Genomic DNA, 13,975 nt, shown 5'->3' with positions numbered 1-13,975 from the left:
GGGATTTTCCAGGCAGAAGTACTGGAGTGGGGTGCCATTGCCTTCTTTGGCATTTTAACAGACACCCTGGCAATTCATATGAGCTACAGTTTTTTCTTTTAGTCAGGTTTCTGTCTTCCAGTTTCCTTTTATTCAGAATTGAAATAAAATTGAAGTACAGTTGATTTGCAGTATTGTATTAGTTTCAGGTGTATAGCAAAGTGATTCATATGTATATATATATACACACACTAAGTTGCTTGACTGACTCTTTGTGACCCCATGGACTGCAGCCCACCAGGCTCCTCTGTCCATTGGTTTCTCCAATGGCAAGAATACTGGAGTGGGTTGTCATTTATTCCTCCAGCGGATCTTCCCAACCCAGGGATCGAACCCGCGTCTCCTGCAGTTCCTATATTGGAGGCAGACTCTTTACCACTGAGCCACCAGGGAAGCCCATATACATATATGCATGCTCACTCATTCAGCTGTGTTCAACTCTTTGAGCCCCCATGGACTGTAGCTTGTCAGGCTCCTCTGTCACTGGCATTTTCTGGAGCAGGTTGCCATTTCCTATTCCAGGAATCTTCCCAACCAAGGGTTCGAACCTGCATCTCTTACATCTCCTGCATTGGTAGGCAGATTCTTTCCACTAGCACCACCTGCGAAGCCCATATCTAGCTATCTATCTATCTACACACACATATATTATTTTTACAGATTATGTTCCATTATGGGTTGTTGCAAAATACTGAATATAGTTCCCTGTGCTATACAGTAATTCTTTGTTGTTTATCTATTTTATGTTAGAATAGTGTGTATCTGTTAGCCTCATGGGCTTCCCCTGTGGCTCAGTGGAAAAGAATCTGCCTTCAATGCAGGAGACACGGGTTCGATCCCTGGATGGGAAAGATACTCTGGAGGAGGGCATGGAAACCCACTCCAGTATTCTCGCCTGGAGAATTTCCATGGTCAGAGGAGCCTGGCCAGGCTACAGTCCATAAGGTCACAAGGAGTCGGACACAACTGAAGCAATTTAGCATGCATCCACATCTGTTAATCTCATACTCCTAATTTATCCTTCTCCCCCTCCCTTTCCTACACATTGCAGTATAAGAGACATTACTCTCTTTTACATGGCCCTAAGTTTTTAATACATGCCCCTAATACCATTTAGGAAGACATTTTTTTTTTTTTTTGCCTGCTAGCTGTTAGTATAAATGTGTTTTGACTTTTTTCATATACTAAAACTATATATGAAATCATTAACAAGGATACACAAAAATGAATGACAATATATTATTATTTGTAGAATTATTTCATGTGTATTATCATATTTAACTTTTTACCATTAATATGAAACCTTTGAGCACAATAGCAAACATACAGTAAGCAATGAATATTTGTAGAGGGTTGAGGGAGGGAAGAAGGAATGACAGATATTATTATATTCATTCAGTATTATACTTGCCTTTGGGTATACAATCAGAAAAATATCAGAACTCATACTCAAGTCTTCTAATACTGTTTGCCATTCTGCCTACTACACTACGTGTTATAGCTTTATAGATGGGATGGAATGTATGTAGTAATTAAGATCCTTAGGCAGCCTGGAGGTTTCTGTGACAAATGGCCGCTGAACTTGGCTAAACAAAGAACTACACTTGAGCTGTCACTTCCCAACTAATGACCAGACTGACAGTTAAAGTATTTTTTCAGGATCACTTGAGGTCTTTTCTCTTCTCTGTGGAATAATATTCCCTACCCTCATGTATCATGTACAAACAGATGTTTTGAGCTACCTGTTTCCTAATTCCACAGATAGTGGTAGTGGTATCAATCATTTAATCTAAGGGTGATACGTTCCGATATTCTATAAATAAATAAGAAGAAATAGTTTTACTTATACACCTTTATTAAGTAAATATTAAGGATTCATAGCTATGGCTCTAGTTACTAGGCATGGTGATAGGAACCAAATCTGGTTTTATGTATGTAATTTGTAGGTAGTATGAAAACCAGTTAGAAAATAAAGTCATACTTAGAAGTCTGTCTTTATTCTTTTATTTCTTTTAGGTAGATTCTGTGGAGACAAATTGCCTGAAGTTCTTACCTCTACCGAAAGCAGAATGTGGATTGAGTTTCGCAGCAGCAGCAATTGGGTAGGAAAGGGCTTTGCAGCAGTCTATGAAGGCAAGTAACTTTGTGCTTAGAGATGGCTTTTCCTTGGACCTCTTAACAGAAATGTACTTTCAATTTCATTTGAATAGTATTGTAATTTTATTTTAATTATGAAACTTTCTAAACTGCATCATGATGTCCATGGGATGATTTTAATAAAACTACTCATTCAGTTTAATTGCAAAAATAACCTGTTTTGTGGTACCAGTAATGTGGTAATATATAAATGTTCTCATCAGGGATGTGTGGGGAAAAAATAACTCATTAGAGATGTGTGGAAAACAACAATAACATCAAATGGCACAGGATTCTCAAACTTTGATTGTTTTTTCATAATAATATTAAATATTATGAAGAAATTACCACTTCTCTTTGTACTGAGTTTGTGTGTATTTTATGCCTATACTGCAGAAATGTCCTGTTAAAGGAAACTGCATAGAAAATAATTGTGCACAGTTCTGGAGATTGCTTTGTCTAAATGAGAGAGTCAGAACTCAAGAAGAATTTACCAGATGCTTTGTTCTAAAAGGTCTCTAAAAGAGTAAACTGGCATTGTGCTTCTTCTTGTCAGACCATGGGTGGAGATGACCCTTTTTGCTCCTGCCTCTGACAGCACAGAAATTTAGGCAGTTTACAAGAGAGACAGTCTGTGCTTCTCTTAGACTTTTAAGAGAACAGGAGCATTTGTTTCAGAGATTAGCTGTGTGGTCATGAAGGGTTTGGCTTGGGTGGAGCCACAGATGTTGCGCAAGAGGCCTGCTCACAGCAGGGGCCCAGGGAGTGCTGTGGGGCTTCTCTCCTGATGAGCTCTTCCACTGACTGAGGTCAAAAAACCGAAAGAAGCCATTCAGGGAATCACAGAGCAAACTCACATAGAATAAATTTTGAAATCTCAAGAAGTTTTTAAAGTCTAACAGAGAGGCTTGTTTTTGTAAAGGTGTGAATTAACAGTGGTTAAAAAATCTTATTTTCCTTTGCTGACTGTTATCTAATATTTATAGCTAAGTGGCTAGTTTTGTTTTGTTTTGTTTTTAATCAATGAAATACTTGGTTGATAAAAGTATTGGTGACCAGCCAACCTTGATTTTTATAACCTGGTCTTTATATGTTCAGCTATAGGCACTGAACTAAAATGCTATCTTAGAAGAAAATGGAAATGAAATGGCATGTCTAGGTTTATTTATTTATTTTTTTGCTTTTCTCAGCTATCTGTGGAGGTGAGATACATAAAAATGAAGGACAGATTCAGTCTCCTAATTATCCTGATGACTACAGGCCAATGAAGGAATGTGTGTGGAAAATAGCAGTGTCAGAAGACTGCTACGTCGGCCTGATCTTTCAGGCCTTTGAGGTAAAGTCCTTCAGGCAGCCTTTGTGAGGCACATCCTCCGTAAATGACAGTGCATTTAAGGAAGCAAGAACTATGGAATCGGTGAAGAAGAGAAAGATTGCCTATAAAATGCAACATCAAGAGCAAGAGAGCTTTTTTTTTTTCCTTTGTTCCTCTCATTGCAGACATTTTCAAGAAGATTAAAGTGAGCTTACATTATCTGTGCTTTTGAATTAAAATGTTTGAAGTACTGACAATACTTTCTTTTGAAAAATGGCCAGGCTTGTTTCACAAGAATGCTTGAAGAGTCCATTAAAAAAAAAAAAAAAACTCTTATTTCTCCTCTAAACTAGGAGGCTAAAGGTAGCTCATCTTTTTTTGTTGTCTTTAGGGGGAAAATCCATTTTACACCTTTTTTATTATTATGCAGAAAATTGTTTATATCAAAAACAGGGATTTAAATATTCTTAGGAGATTTTTACTGCATCAAAAATATTTATTGGGGAAGAAATCAGCACCAAAATTGCATTATTAGATGAGGACAGAATAAACCAAAGGCCAATCAGAATCCTGGAGCAAAATCTGCATCCAAACTACTATGCTAGCTAATGAGTCATTTTTGTGTGATGGGGAGAACTGAGTAAGAGGTGAGAAGCCAAGAGACATGAGAATTTGTTCGGAACTCCTGAGTATGCTTAAATTATAGAATCAGGCTAGAAATTGAGAGCCCAAAGCAGAGTAGGTAGGAGTGATGAGGTGTTGGCAGTAGGTCCAGGAAGAGATCAAGATGCCATTATCGGAGATTATTTCTTACTGATTAGAGGTACTACTGGAGAAGGCAATGGCACCCCACTCCAGTACTCTTGCCTGGAAAATCCCATGGATGGAGGAGCCTGGTAGGCTGCAGTCCATGGGGTCACTGAAAGTCAGATAGGACTGAGCGACTTCACTTTCACTTTTCACTTTCATGCATTGGAGAAGGAAATGGCAACGCACTCCAGTGTTCTTGCCTGGAGAATCCCAGGGATGGGGGAGCCTGGTGGGCTGCCGTCTATGGGGTCACACAGAGTCGGACACAACTGAAGCGACTTAGCTGCAGCAAAGGTACTACTTACTGTCCGAGTGATCAGAAGTCTCCCGAGAACCCCACTTACTGTCAAGATGTACTTGCCACTGAATTGGTGATGTGAGGTGTCTCAGTCCCCAAAGCAGGAACCCCAGGGGAATACAGGAGTCACTTGAAAGCCCAGAAATGTCGTTCCCTCACCTGTAATCTCTGTAATATATTTTTTGGTTCTTCTCTACCCCTTTGCTTGTACCTTTAATTTTCATTTCTTTTTAATCATGAAAAAAATTCTCTTTTCTCCTATGATCAAGATGTTTATGCCCCTGACCACTTTGCATTTTTGGAAGCCTTGGTTCTGAGATTATTTGATTCACATTTAAATTTTAAATTTTTATTGGATTGAAGACATTATTGAAATAGCCATTTTATTGTAAAGAGTACTAAAATTGTTTAGGATTCACCCACATTTTAGACCAAAACAACTGGTTCGCTGAAAAATTATCTAATGACCACATTACATGTATTTTGAGCTATTGAAAACATTGAGAAGAACTGTCTTCCAACAATACTCCAGTGTTTTATAAAATTCTATTACAGAAGTGATGTTAGCAAATGCATTCATTTGAGGCATCTAAAACTGAGATGCAGAAATTGCTGGCTTAGCTGGTTTGCAGTTTTTTGGTTTTGTTTCTTTTTTTGTTTTGATATACCAATATAGTAAGAGTTGCATTCTTCAAGAATAGGATAATGTAAGGACAAATAGGAAATATTTATACCTCAGGCACTTAGAACCATGCTTGACACAGGGTAGTCATTTAATATACACTTCTTGATTAAGTGGATGAATAAGTTGTTACTACGCTTTGAAACTGAAGTAAGGTCATGTCATATAATAGTTCGATTGATAGTATATTTTATTTATTATCTCCAGTTCCCTGTCCTTTCTTCATTTTGCTTTATTTCCTTATGTTTTTCCTCCTTTATTTATACACTGGACATATTTGATTGTCTAGTAGGTCTCTTATCTTTGACTAACACTAACACCGTCTTTGATTGTTTAGTCTTACTCACACTAACCCAATCATCTTCCTATTTCAGTATTTAATGTTTCTGCATGTCACTCTTTTGCTATTGTCATTTAGTCACCAAGTCATGTTTAACTCTTTTGCAACCCCATGGACTCCTCTGTCCCTGGGACTTCCTAGACAAGAATACTGGAGTGGATTGCCGTTTCCTTCTCCAGGGGATCTTTCTCACCCAGGGATTGACCCCACATTTCCTTGATTGCAGGTAGATACTTTACCACTGAGCCACTGAGGACTCCCCATGTCACTATTTCCTCAAGGAATATTTCTAATTCCACTCTTCCTCTTAAACCCCAAGGCCAGTTCATCAACATATTCCATCTGCTTTGTATTCAAGATATCCTATACATATGATCACTTTACATTTACTTTCTTGCCACCACTGCTCTGATCACAGCCGCTTGCTTCGTAACTTGGTGAGTTCTTCACATCTCTACTTTTGCCTTACATATCCTGACACCCACACAACAGCCAGGATGATGCTCTCACACCATGAGTTATATCAAGCACTACTCTGCTTAAAGTTTCATCAAACACTACTGTCCATATGTCTCATGGAGAAAATCTTTGTGTTAGATTTTAAGGCATGTGTTATAGCACTGCTGGTCCTGAGTTCAGGGTTAATGAATTGGAATATCTGAGAAGGTAACTTTAAACAGAAACACACATAAAGCAAGGCTAAATGTTGATTTGTTTACAAAAATTTTGTGACCAGAACCTCTCAAGAACATAACCCTGTGTTTCCCCAGGAGCTACGATTCAATATTCGCTAACTCAGTGTTTTTAGTGAATTAGTTGAACTCAACTATGGTGAATACTGAGAATTGGCTGTATATGTTTTTAATTTGGTCTAATGGTCATTAGATGGTTTGTATCAGTTAGTCAGTTATCTGTTTAAATCAATTTATTTTGTTTACATATTATATTTTCAATATACCGTTTATACATTTTATATTGAAAATGTATAATTTAAAAACGGTCTTTACTGTTTCTCAGTGTTTCATGTCTTTTTCTGACAAAACCATTTTTATTTAATGATATCAGTCTTTGATTTTTTTCAAACACTTTCTATTTTTATAACTTTTTTATTCCCTGTGTTACTCTCTCCCCTTTCAGATAAAAGGGGCCTTAAGATAAGCTAGTTCTACTGAAATCTACTATAAAGAACTTTCTGGCTGTTTATTATTTATGCCTTTCTGTGAATTTATGTCATGAATATTCACCTTTACTAATACTACTTAGATTTTAATTGTAAGTACAAAAGAAATCTGAACAAGTGCTTTGTTAATGAATTTCGGGTATGTTTGAGCAGGAAAGGACGCTATATGGGTGGTAATAAGAGTCCTAATATATCTATAATCATACCTTTTGGGACAATTTTCTTCTCTAGTAGTTACTAATACATTGATCCTAAGACCAGTACTGAAATGAATTTGTACATGAACGTAAATAGTGTCTAAAATCATTTTGAAGAACATGTCTTCTTTCCAACAGTAGTGTTGGTAAAGCAGGCTCGGTACTACTATTTCACTTGAGCACTTTCAGTATGCAGAAATACATAAGAGAAAAAGGTTGGGGAAGCTATAAATACAACTTCAAAGAAATGTCACTAAAGCAGAAAGTGAATGAAACAAATCCAGAGCTTACTTATGTTTAATTAAAATCCCTACCTACATTTATTTATGTGGGATGACACTTGAGGCACTTGTCAGTTTTTCTATACATTCTGATTTGGTTATACCTTGCTTCTGAAAACCATAGTGTGTAATAGTTTTCCTCATCTTTACTAGCAACTTTCTAAACCACATACAAAAGTTTTTTGTTTTTTGTTTTTTTTTTTTCAATCGTGGCACAGTTGACCTTGAACAACACAGGTCTGAACTACAGTTATCGACTTATATGCAATTTGTGTTTGATTAGAGATCACAATATATAAAGTCAAAAAACTAGGGTATAAATGGCTAATATCTCCAAACTGCTTCAGCCTCTTTCTCTTCAATGTTTCATTTATCAGTTCCTTTATTTTTGAGGCAGAGATTGCCGTTCCAGTTTTTCAACTGCACTAGGCTGACACCCCTAACTCCTACATTGTTCAAGGGTCAACTGTATTTTATGAATTACTCAGTTAAAAGTAATCCTTTAATTCTTTAAATATTTTATATTAGTTTAAATTAAGTAGGTTCATCTTTGTGAGTGAACTAGGAAGCCAAGACAAGGAGATCTTAATTAGTTAACATTTTTATGCTTGCCCTGCACTATTTCTTTGGATATTTGGCTAATAATACACTAATGTATTGGTGAAAGTGAAAGTGAGAGTCTTTTAGTCATGTCTGACTCTTTGCAACCCTATGGCCTAGGCAGTCCCTGGGATTCTCCAGGCCAGAATACTGGAATAGATAATAGCCTTCCCTAACCATTGTTTTGGTTAATAACTATAAAAGAGAATTAAGTACCTCTCCATAATTTTATTGAATACTTTAGGCTATCAGTCTATTCTGAAAGATTAGATTAAATAAACCTGCCCAAAGTCACACAAATTTCAATTAGTAGCACTGTGATTAACAGTGCAGTTCCATGGCCTGGCACTCACGCACCCATTTTGTCTTGCTAGCAAAATGAAGCATATATATTCTCTCATAGCATTAAATTCTTTCCCTTCATAGCTATTGTCATTTGTACATTTGTATTATTTAATCAATAAATGCCTATCAGTCAGGGACATGTCTGTTTGTTTATCACTGTTTATATACTATCAAGTGTATATTTATTATCTGGCCATTATAGATTTTCAATGACTCTTTACTAAATTTATGAGTGAGTTAAAAAATATTGTGTCATGAAGAAAAAAAATCAAATGGCAGCATTGAAAAACCTGAATCATATGAAATTAAACCTAACCACACCTTATGGTTTTGATTTCCACATATTTAATCATGTTTGTTTTTTCTCCACTCTAGTATCAAAATTGTCTACTTAAAATATGCACAGTGTGAGAGTTGTGAGTTAGTTTTATTGGGGGCAAAATTAGGACTGCAGACTCTGAGAGAGACTGCTCCAAAGAGGCAAGGGGGAAAGGTCAGCATAGATGTTATTTTGGTGAAGGGAGAATGCATGCAATGAAGCACACAATTTTCCAAAAGATTTCTTCTAGTCTCATGAAGCTTTTGCTAGTCAGGAGCAATAGTCATCACCATGAAGGATTTTAGTGCTTTTCTAGATATGGGGAGATACCAGAATTGGGCTTGTAAAATCAGTTCCTGAAAACATCTATTTGAAGACCTGTCTTTGCTAGTTCTCCACCATCCTACCCCCACCTCAAGTACAGAGTAACTTGTTTCTACTCTCCACCCTGAACTCCTTTCAGAGAGTATTGAAAATAAGAAGCTGCAGAAGCATATGATTTAATCCTTGTAGAGGTAGATGGCAAGTGCCAATAGCAAGTGACAATTTTTAGTTGGCAATATTCGTTAAGTACTAATAGTAATAATAAGGGATTCTCTGATGGTTCAGGTGGTAAAGAATCTGCCTGCAATGCAGGGGACCCGGTTCAATCCTTCAGTGTTGGTCAGGAAGATACCCTGGAGATGTACTAATAAAAATAATATTAATTAATAAAATATTAAACATGACAGTACATTTTAAAATAACCATCCTATTAAACATTTTTCCTTTTTATTTAAAATTCCTTTTGTTATAGCTTTATCACGACTTTATTTTTCATTATTAAAATTAATTTATTTTTAATAACACATGCTAATCTTGATTGTTTTTGTTAGTCATACTTTTCTTTAACATCTTCCCCTAAAGCAACATTAATGACTTAAAATTGTTCCAAGTGTATAGAATTTTGAGTTATACTAACTATAAAAGTTTAATCATTTATGTAGTTATAGTATTAATTATATTTTGAAATTATGTCCTACCACTCACTGAAGACTTATCACGGTAAAATAGATATAACATATGTACGCACAGTAGTGTTAAGTACATTCACATTGTGTAATCAACCTCTAGAACTCTTTTCATGCTGCAAAACTGCAGCTGTTTACCCAGCAAGCAACAATTCCCCATTCATGCTCCCCCCAGACCAGGGCAATCACTGTTGCTTTATGTCTCTGTGAATTTGACTACTCTAGGTACCTCGTGTAAGTGAAATCATACAGTATTTGAATTTCGTGTGACTTTTTAAATTTCACTAACTGTAATATCCTCAAGGTTCATCTATGCCATAGCACATGAAAGGATTTCCTTTCTTTTTAAGGCTAATATCCCATTGTATGTATAGTCCACAGTTTGCTTTTCCATTCATCCTCTGATGGATGTTTGGACTGTGTTCACCCCTTGGCTATTATGGATAATGCTGCTATTAACATGGATGCACAAATATCTCTCCAAGACCCTGCTTTCAGTTTTCCAAATGTATACCTGAAAGTGGAACTGATGAATCATATGGTAATTTTATTTTAAATTTTTCAAGCAGTATGGGAAAGCTTTCACTAAAACTATTCCCTAGGAAATTTGGACATGTCAGAGGTTTTTACAAATAACTAGATATTGCAGTAGATGTTTTTGGAATGTCAAATTTATTTGGAAATTTGATTATAAAATGAAAGCACAGTGTGTGAATGGCCCTGAAGCCCGGGCCTGATATCTTGCTCCAGGGTTAGCATTCCTTCAGTCTTAGTGCTCCCTGCATCACTGACCACAGAGCTCTGTACTGGCTGGCAGTGTTAGAATGAGAGGCTGGCTACTTTAAATTATACTTAATTGGTTTCAGATCTTGCTAAATAAAAGGACTTAGCTTTTCAATGCTTCTTCTCTAACATACCAGTCAAGATATGGACCCTCCACTTAATAATGAAATGTAATATCCATCTCTTGTGCCTAAGCTTTGTACTTGTTTTTCCTTCTTTGTGTATTGGATCTACTTCCAGTACCATTTATATGTCAGTTTCCTAAAAAAAAAATTCAGAGCTTAATATCACTTTTATTGTTTTTTATATACATACATATTAGGTCTGTTTACTTTAAGATAAACTTGCCACACTCCTATACGGTTTGTGCTCTGATTACCTTAAAGTCTGTAATAGGTCCATATCATCATCACATTTGCTACATGTGTAATTGTACGTAACATTGCATTCAGATTCCAGATCTGTGAACTATGTCCATGCTTCAAAGCAAGAAGAAACTTTTTCTTTTTTTGTCTTTATGAATTATTGACTTTTCTGTTCTTTTCCCCATTATCCCTAATGTAACGTAACATCAAGGAATTTATCCACTTTTTAGCTTTGAACATATCTATCTATTCTCTATACTGGAGAAGGAAATGGCAACCCACTCCAGTATTCTTGCCTGGAGAACCCCATGGACAAAGGAGCCTGGAGGGCTGCAGTACACAGGGTCACAAGAGTCAGGACACAATTTAGTGACTAAACTACCACCATCATTCTCTAAAACTGTCACACAAATAACATAAATGAAATAACTCAAACTCTCATTTGTGCTCACCATCATTACTGCTATGCAGATATAGCTAAAGAGATATTAATTCTAATTAACACCAATAGAGCAGATTTATTGTGCTGATATTGCATTAGGATTTATGTAATTAACCTAGAAAAATATGTAAACAGGAATCATGGAGGTCACAGGTGAGCTATCTGGTCAACAACTGTGGCATTGGCTATGTGAGACTATAGTTTTATATTTCTATTGTTTAACCCAAGATACCAACTGCATGATACTTGATATGTAAGTAACATGTAATTCATAAATAAGTACTGGTAGAATCAATCTTAAAATTGATCATTTTTATACATTTTACCCATGAGATATTTACACTTTGTGTATCATATAAAAAAGGACTTTTCTGGTGGCTCAGATGGTAAAGAGTCTGCCTGCAATGTAGGAGACCAGGGTTGGGAAGATCCCCTGGAGAAGTGGCAACCCACTCCAGTACTCTTGCCTGGAAAATTCCATGGATGGAGGAGCCTGGTAGGCTAAAATCCAGGGATCGCAAAGAGACAGGACTGAGCAACTTCACTTCACATCATATAAAATATTTAAAATTTTTGCTAAGTATAACTAGTGAATATGCTGTAAATTTAAAGAGAACTTTTGTGTAACTGTTAAAGGAACAAAGTGAGTGTTATATACAGGGAAATATGCATTATCCTGTTTCTTTGTAATCATTGATGAAGTGTAATTTGTTTTCAATATTGTCTATCTCATTTTCTTCATACTGTATTTAAAAGCCCAAAGCCTTTTAATTAGCCTTTTTTTTTTTTTTTTTTTAATTCTGGTGTGACTTCTAATATGAAACAATGTGATTTTTTTCTATTAATTGACCTTCTCTGGCAGGCAGCTTCTTTCCTCACTGTGTGTTCTCACTCCCTTTCCTCTTCTGATATAACCTTTTCCTCCACTTCCAACATGATTCATGAGTTGCAAGCAGTTCATTCTGTGTTGCTCAAGCAGGTAAAGATAGGCTGGCTTGCTGAGACTTTGGTTATTTTCCCTACAGTTTTGTTACTGCTCAGTTTCACTTATTCTTCTATCAAGCTGTATACCTTGAAAGTTTCAGATATTATTTTATATGTCCCCTTAGCCAAAGAATAGCCTTTGGCCATCTGGAAATGTCCTCATATTTATAGAGAATTCTGATTTTGAAGAGAGTGTGTTAAAGACTGAGAGAAGATATGTTCTACCTGGTCAGATAGCCTTGTCACCCCTGGTGACGAATTCACTCCTCGTGCAACTCCTAGCTCTCCCTCACCTTCCTATTTAATAGCTACTGTCGCAGAAGTATGCTTTAAAAGTGAGACATTTTTAACGTTAAATACTTTCCAATTCTTTCCCATAATTCCACATACAAAGAGAGTACATTTTTATGGAAAAATCTGGAATTATGAATCCTAGTGAACTCCTACTGATAGTATAATTTAAAATCACAACTTTCACTCACCCCACCCCCAATTTTCATGCTTCCTGTCTTCTTTCACTTTGTGTTTTTCTATAGAATATATTACTTTCTAATATTTTATGATTATGATTTACCTTGTTTATTGTTCCTTTGCTCTCTACATGCCAGGATAATTTCCAGGACTGCAAGTCTCTATTACTTTGACAAATGATGCATGCTGAGCAGTGAGAAGTATACTAAGCACACTATGCATACTGAGTGAGAAGAGTGCCCAGCGTAGAACCAGGCAGTGAACATTCAATGAAGAAATGAATGACCCTGATTTGTGATTGGGAAAAGGACAGCAGCAAATGCAGTACTTAGTTCTAACCAAATCTGCTTCAAAATATATTCTGTTTGTCTTCATGCTGCCTAATGTGAAGACTATCATTGCTAATGTACTGACAAATCAGGAAATGACTTCTTCAACCAACTCTGCCACCAGTTTCATGCATACAGATTGTAGTTCATGGAATGAACATGTTCCCTGACATTTGTTTTGTGATAGGGGAATTCCATAAATTAGTGAAATGTATGTTGAATGATGGTTGAAAAGATGTGATACTTTTCATGGTTTATTAACTGTAGATGACTATGCTTTCCAGCTTCAAATACTTAATAAGTAGTTGACTCTACTAAGATTTTAGGGTCAGTCATTTTTTTGGGGGGGATTTATATATATATATATATATATATATATATATATGTATTTATTTTAATTAGAGGCTAATCACTTTACAATATTGTATTGGTTTTGCCATACATCAACATGAATCCACCATGGGTGTACACGTGTTCCCAATCCTGAACCCACCTCCCTTCCCATACCATCCTTCTGGGTCATCCCAGTGCACTAGCCCCAAGCATCCTGTATCCTGCATTAAACCTGGACTGGCAATTCATTTGTTATATGATATTATACATGTTTCAATGCCATTCTCCCAAATCATCCCCCGCCACAGAGTCCAAAAGACTATTCTATACATCTGTGTCTTTTTTGCTGTCTCACATACAGGGTTATCATTACCATCTTTCTAAATTCCATATATATGCATTAGTATACTGTATTGGTGTTTTTCTTTCTGGCTTACTTCACTCTGTATAAAATATAGAAGCAAGAATTTATTTAAAAATTGTCTTATAATTTATAAAACAATTTGCAGATTTGTTTAGTATTTTAGGGCTACAACAAATGTCACTCCTTTATAAAGGCCAATGCTGCTGCTGCTGGAGGTGCTGCTGTTTAGTCACTAAGTTGTGTCTGACTGTTTGTGACCCCATGGTCTGTAGTCCACCAGGCTCCTCTGTCCATGGTTGTCCCGGGTGAGAATACTGGAGTGGGTTGCCATTTCCTTCTCCTGGGGATCCTC

The 13,975-nt window shown here is 36.3% G+C and overlaps 1 protein-coding gene across 2 annotated transcripts in view; it reads left to right on the top strand.

The window, feature by feature from the left end:
- The window catches only part of TLL1 (tolloid like 1), a 323,584-nt gene that overhangs the window by 248,970 nt on the left and 60,639 nt on the right, over window positions 1-13,975 (top strand). For both annotated transcript variants that reach the window (XM_005887409.3, XM_070386689.1), the window contains exons 11-12: window positions 2,056-2,172; window positions 3,366-3,511. In XM_005887409.3, coding sequence (XP_005887471.2) covers window positions 2,056-2,172; window positions 3,366-3,511 — 263 coding nt within the window. The remainder of the gene's footprint in view (window positions 1-2,055; window positions 2,173-3,365; window positions 3,512-13,975) is intronic.

The sequence above is a fragment of the Bos mutus genome, chromosome 17, assembly GCF_027580195.1.
Source record: "Bos mutus isolate GX-2022 chromosome 17, NWIPB_WYAK_1.1, whole genome shotgun sequence".
Classification (NCBI taxonomy): Eukaryota; Metazoa; Chordata; class Mammalia; order Artiodactyla; family Bovidae; genus Bos; species Bos mutus.
The sequence above is the reverse complement of the archived record's forward strand: the minus strand, read 5'-3'. Positions and strand labels throughout refer to the sequence as shown.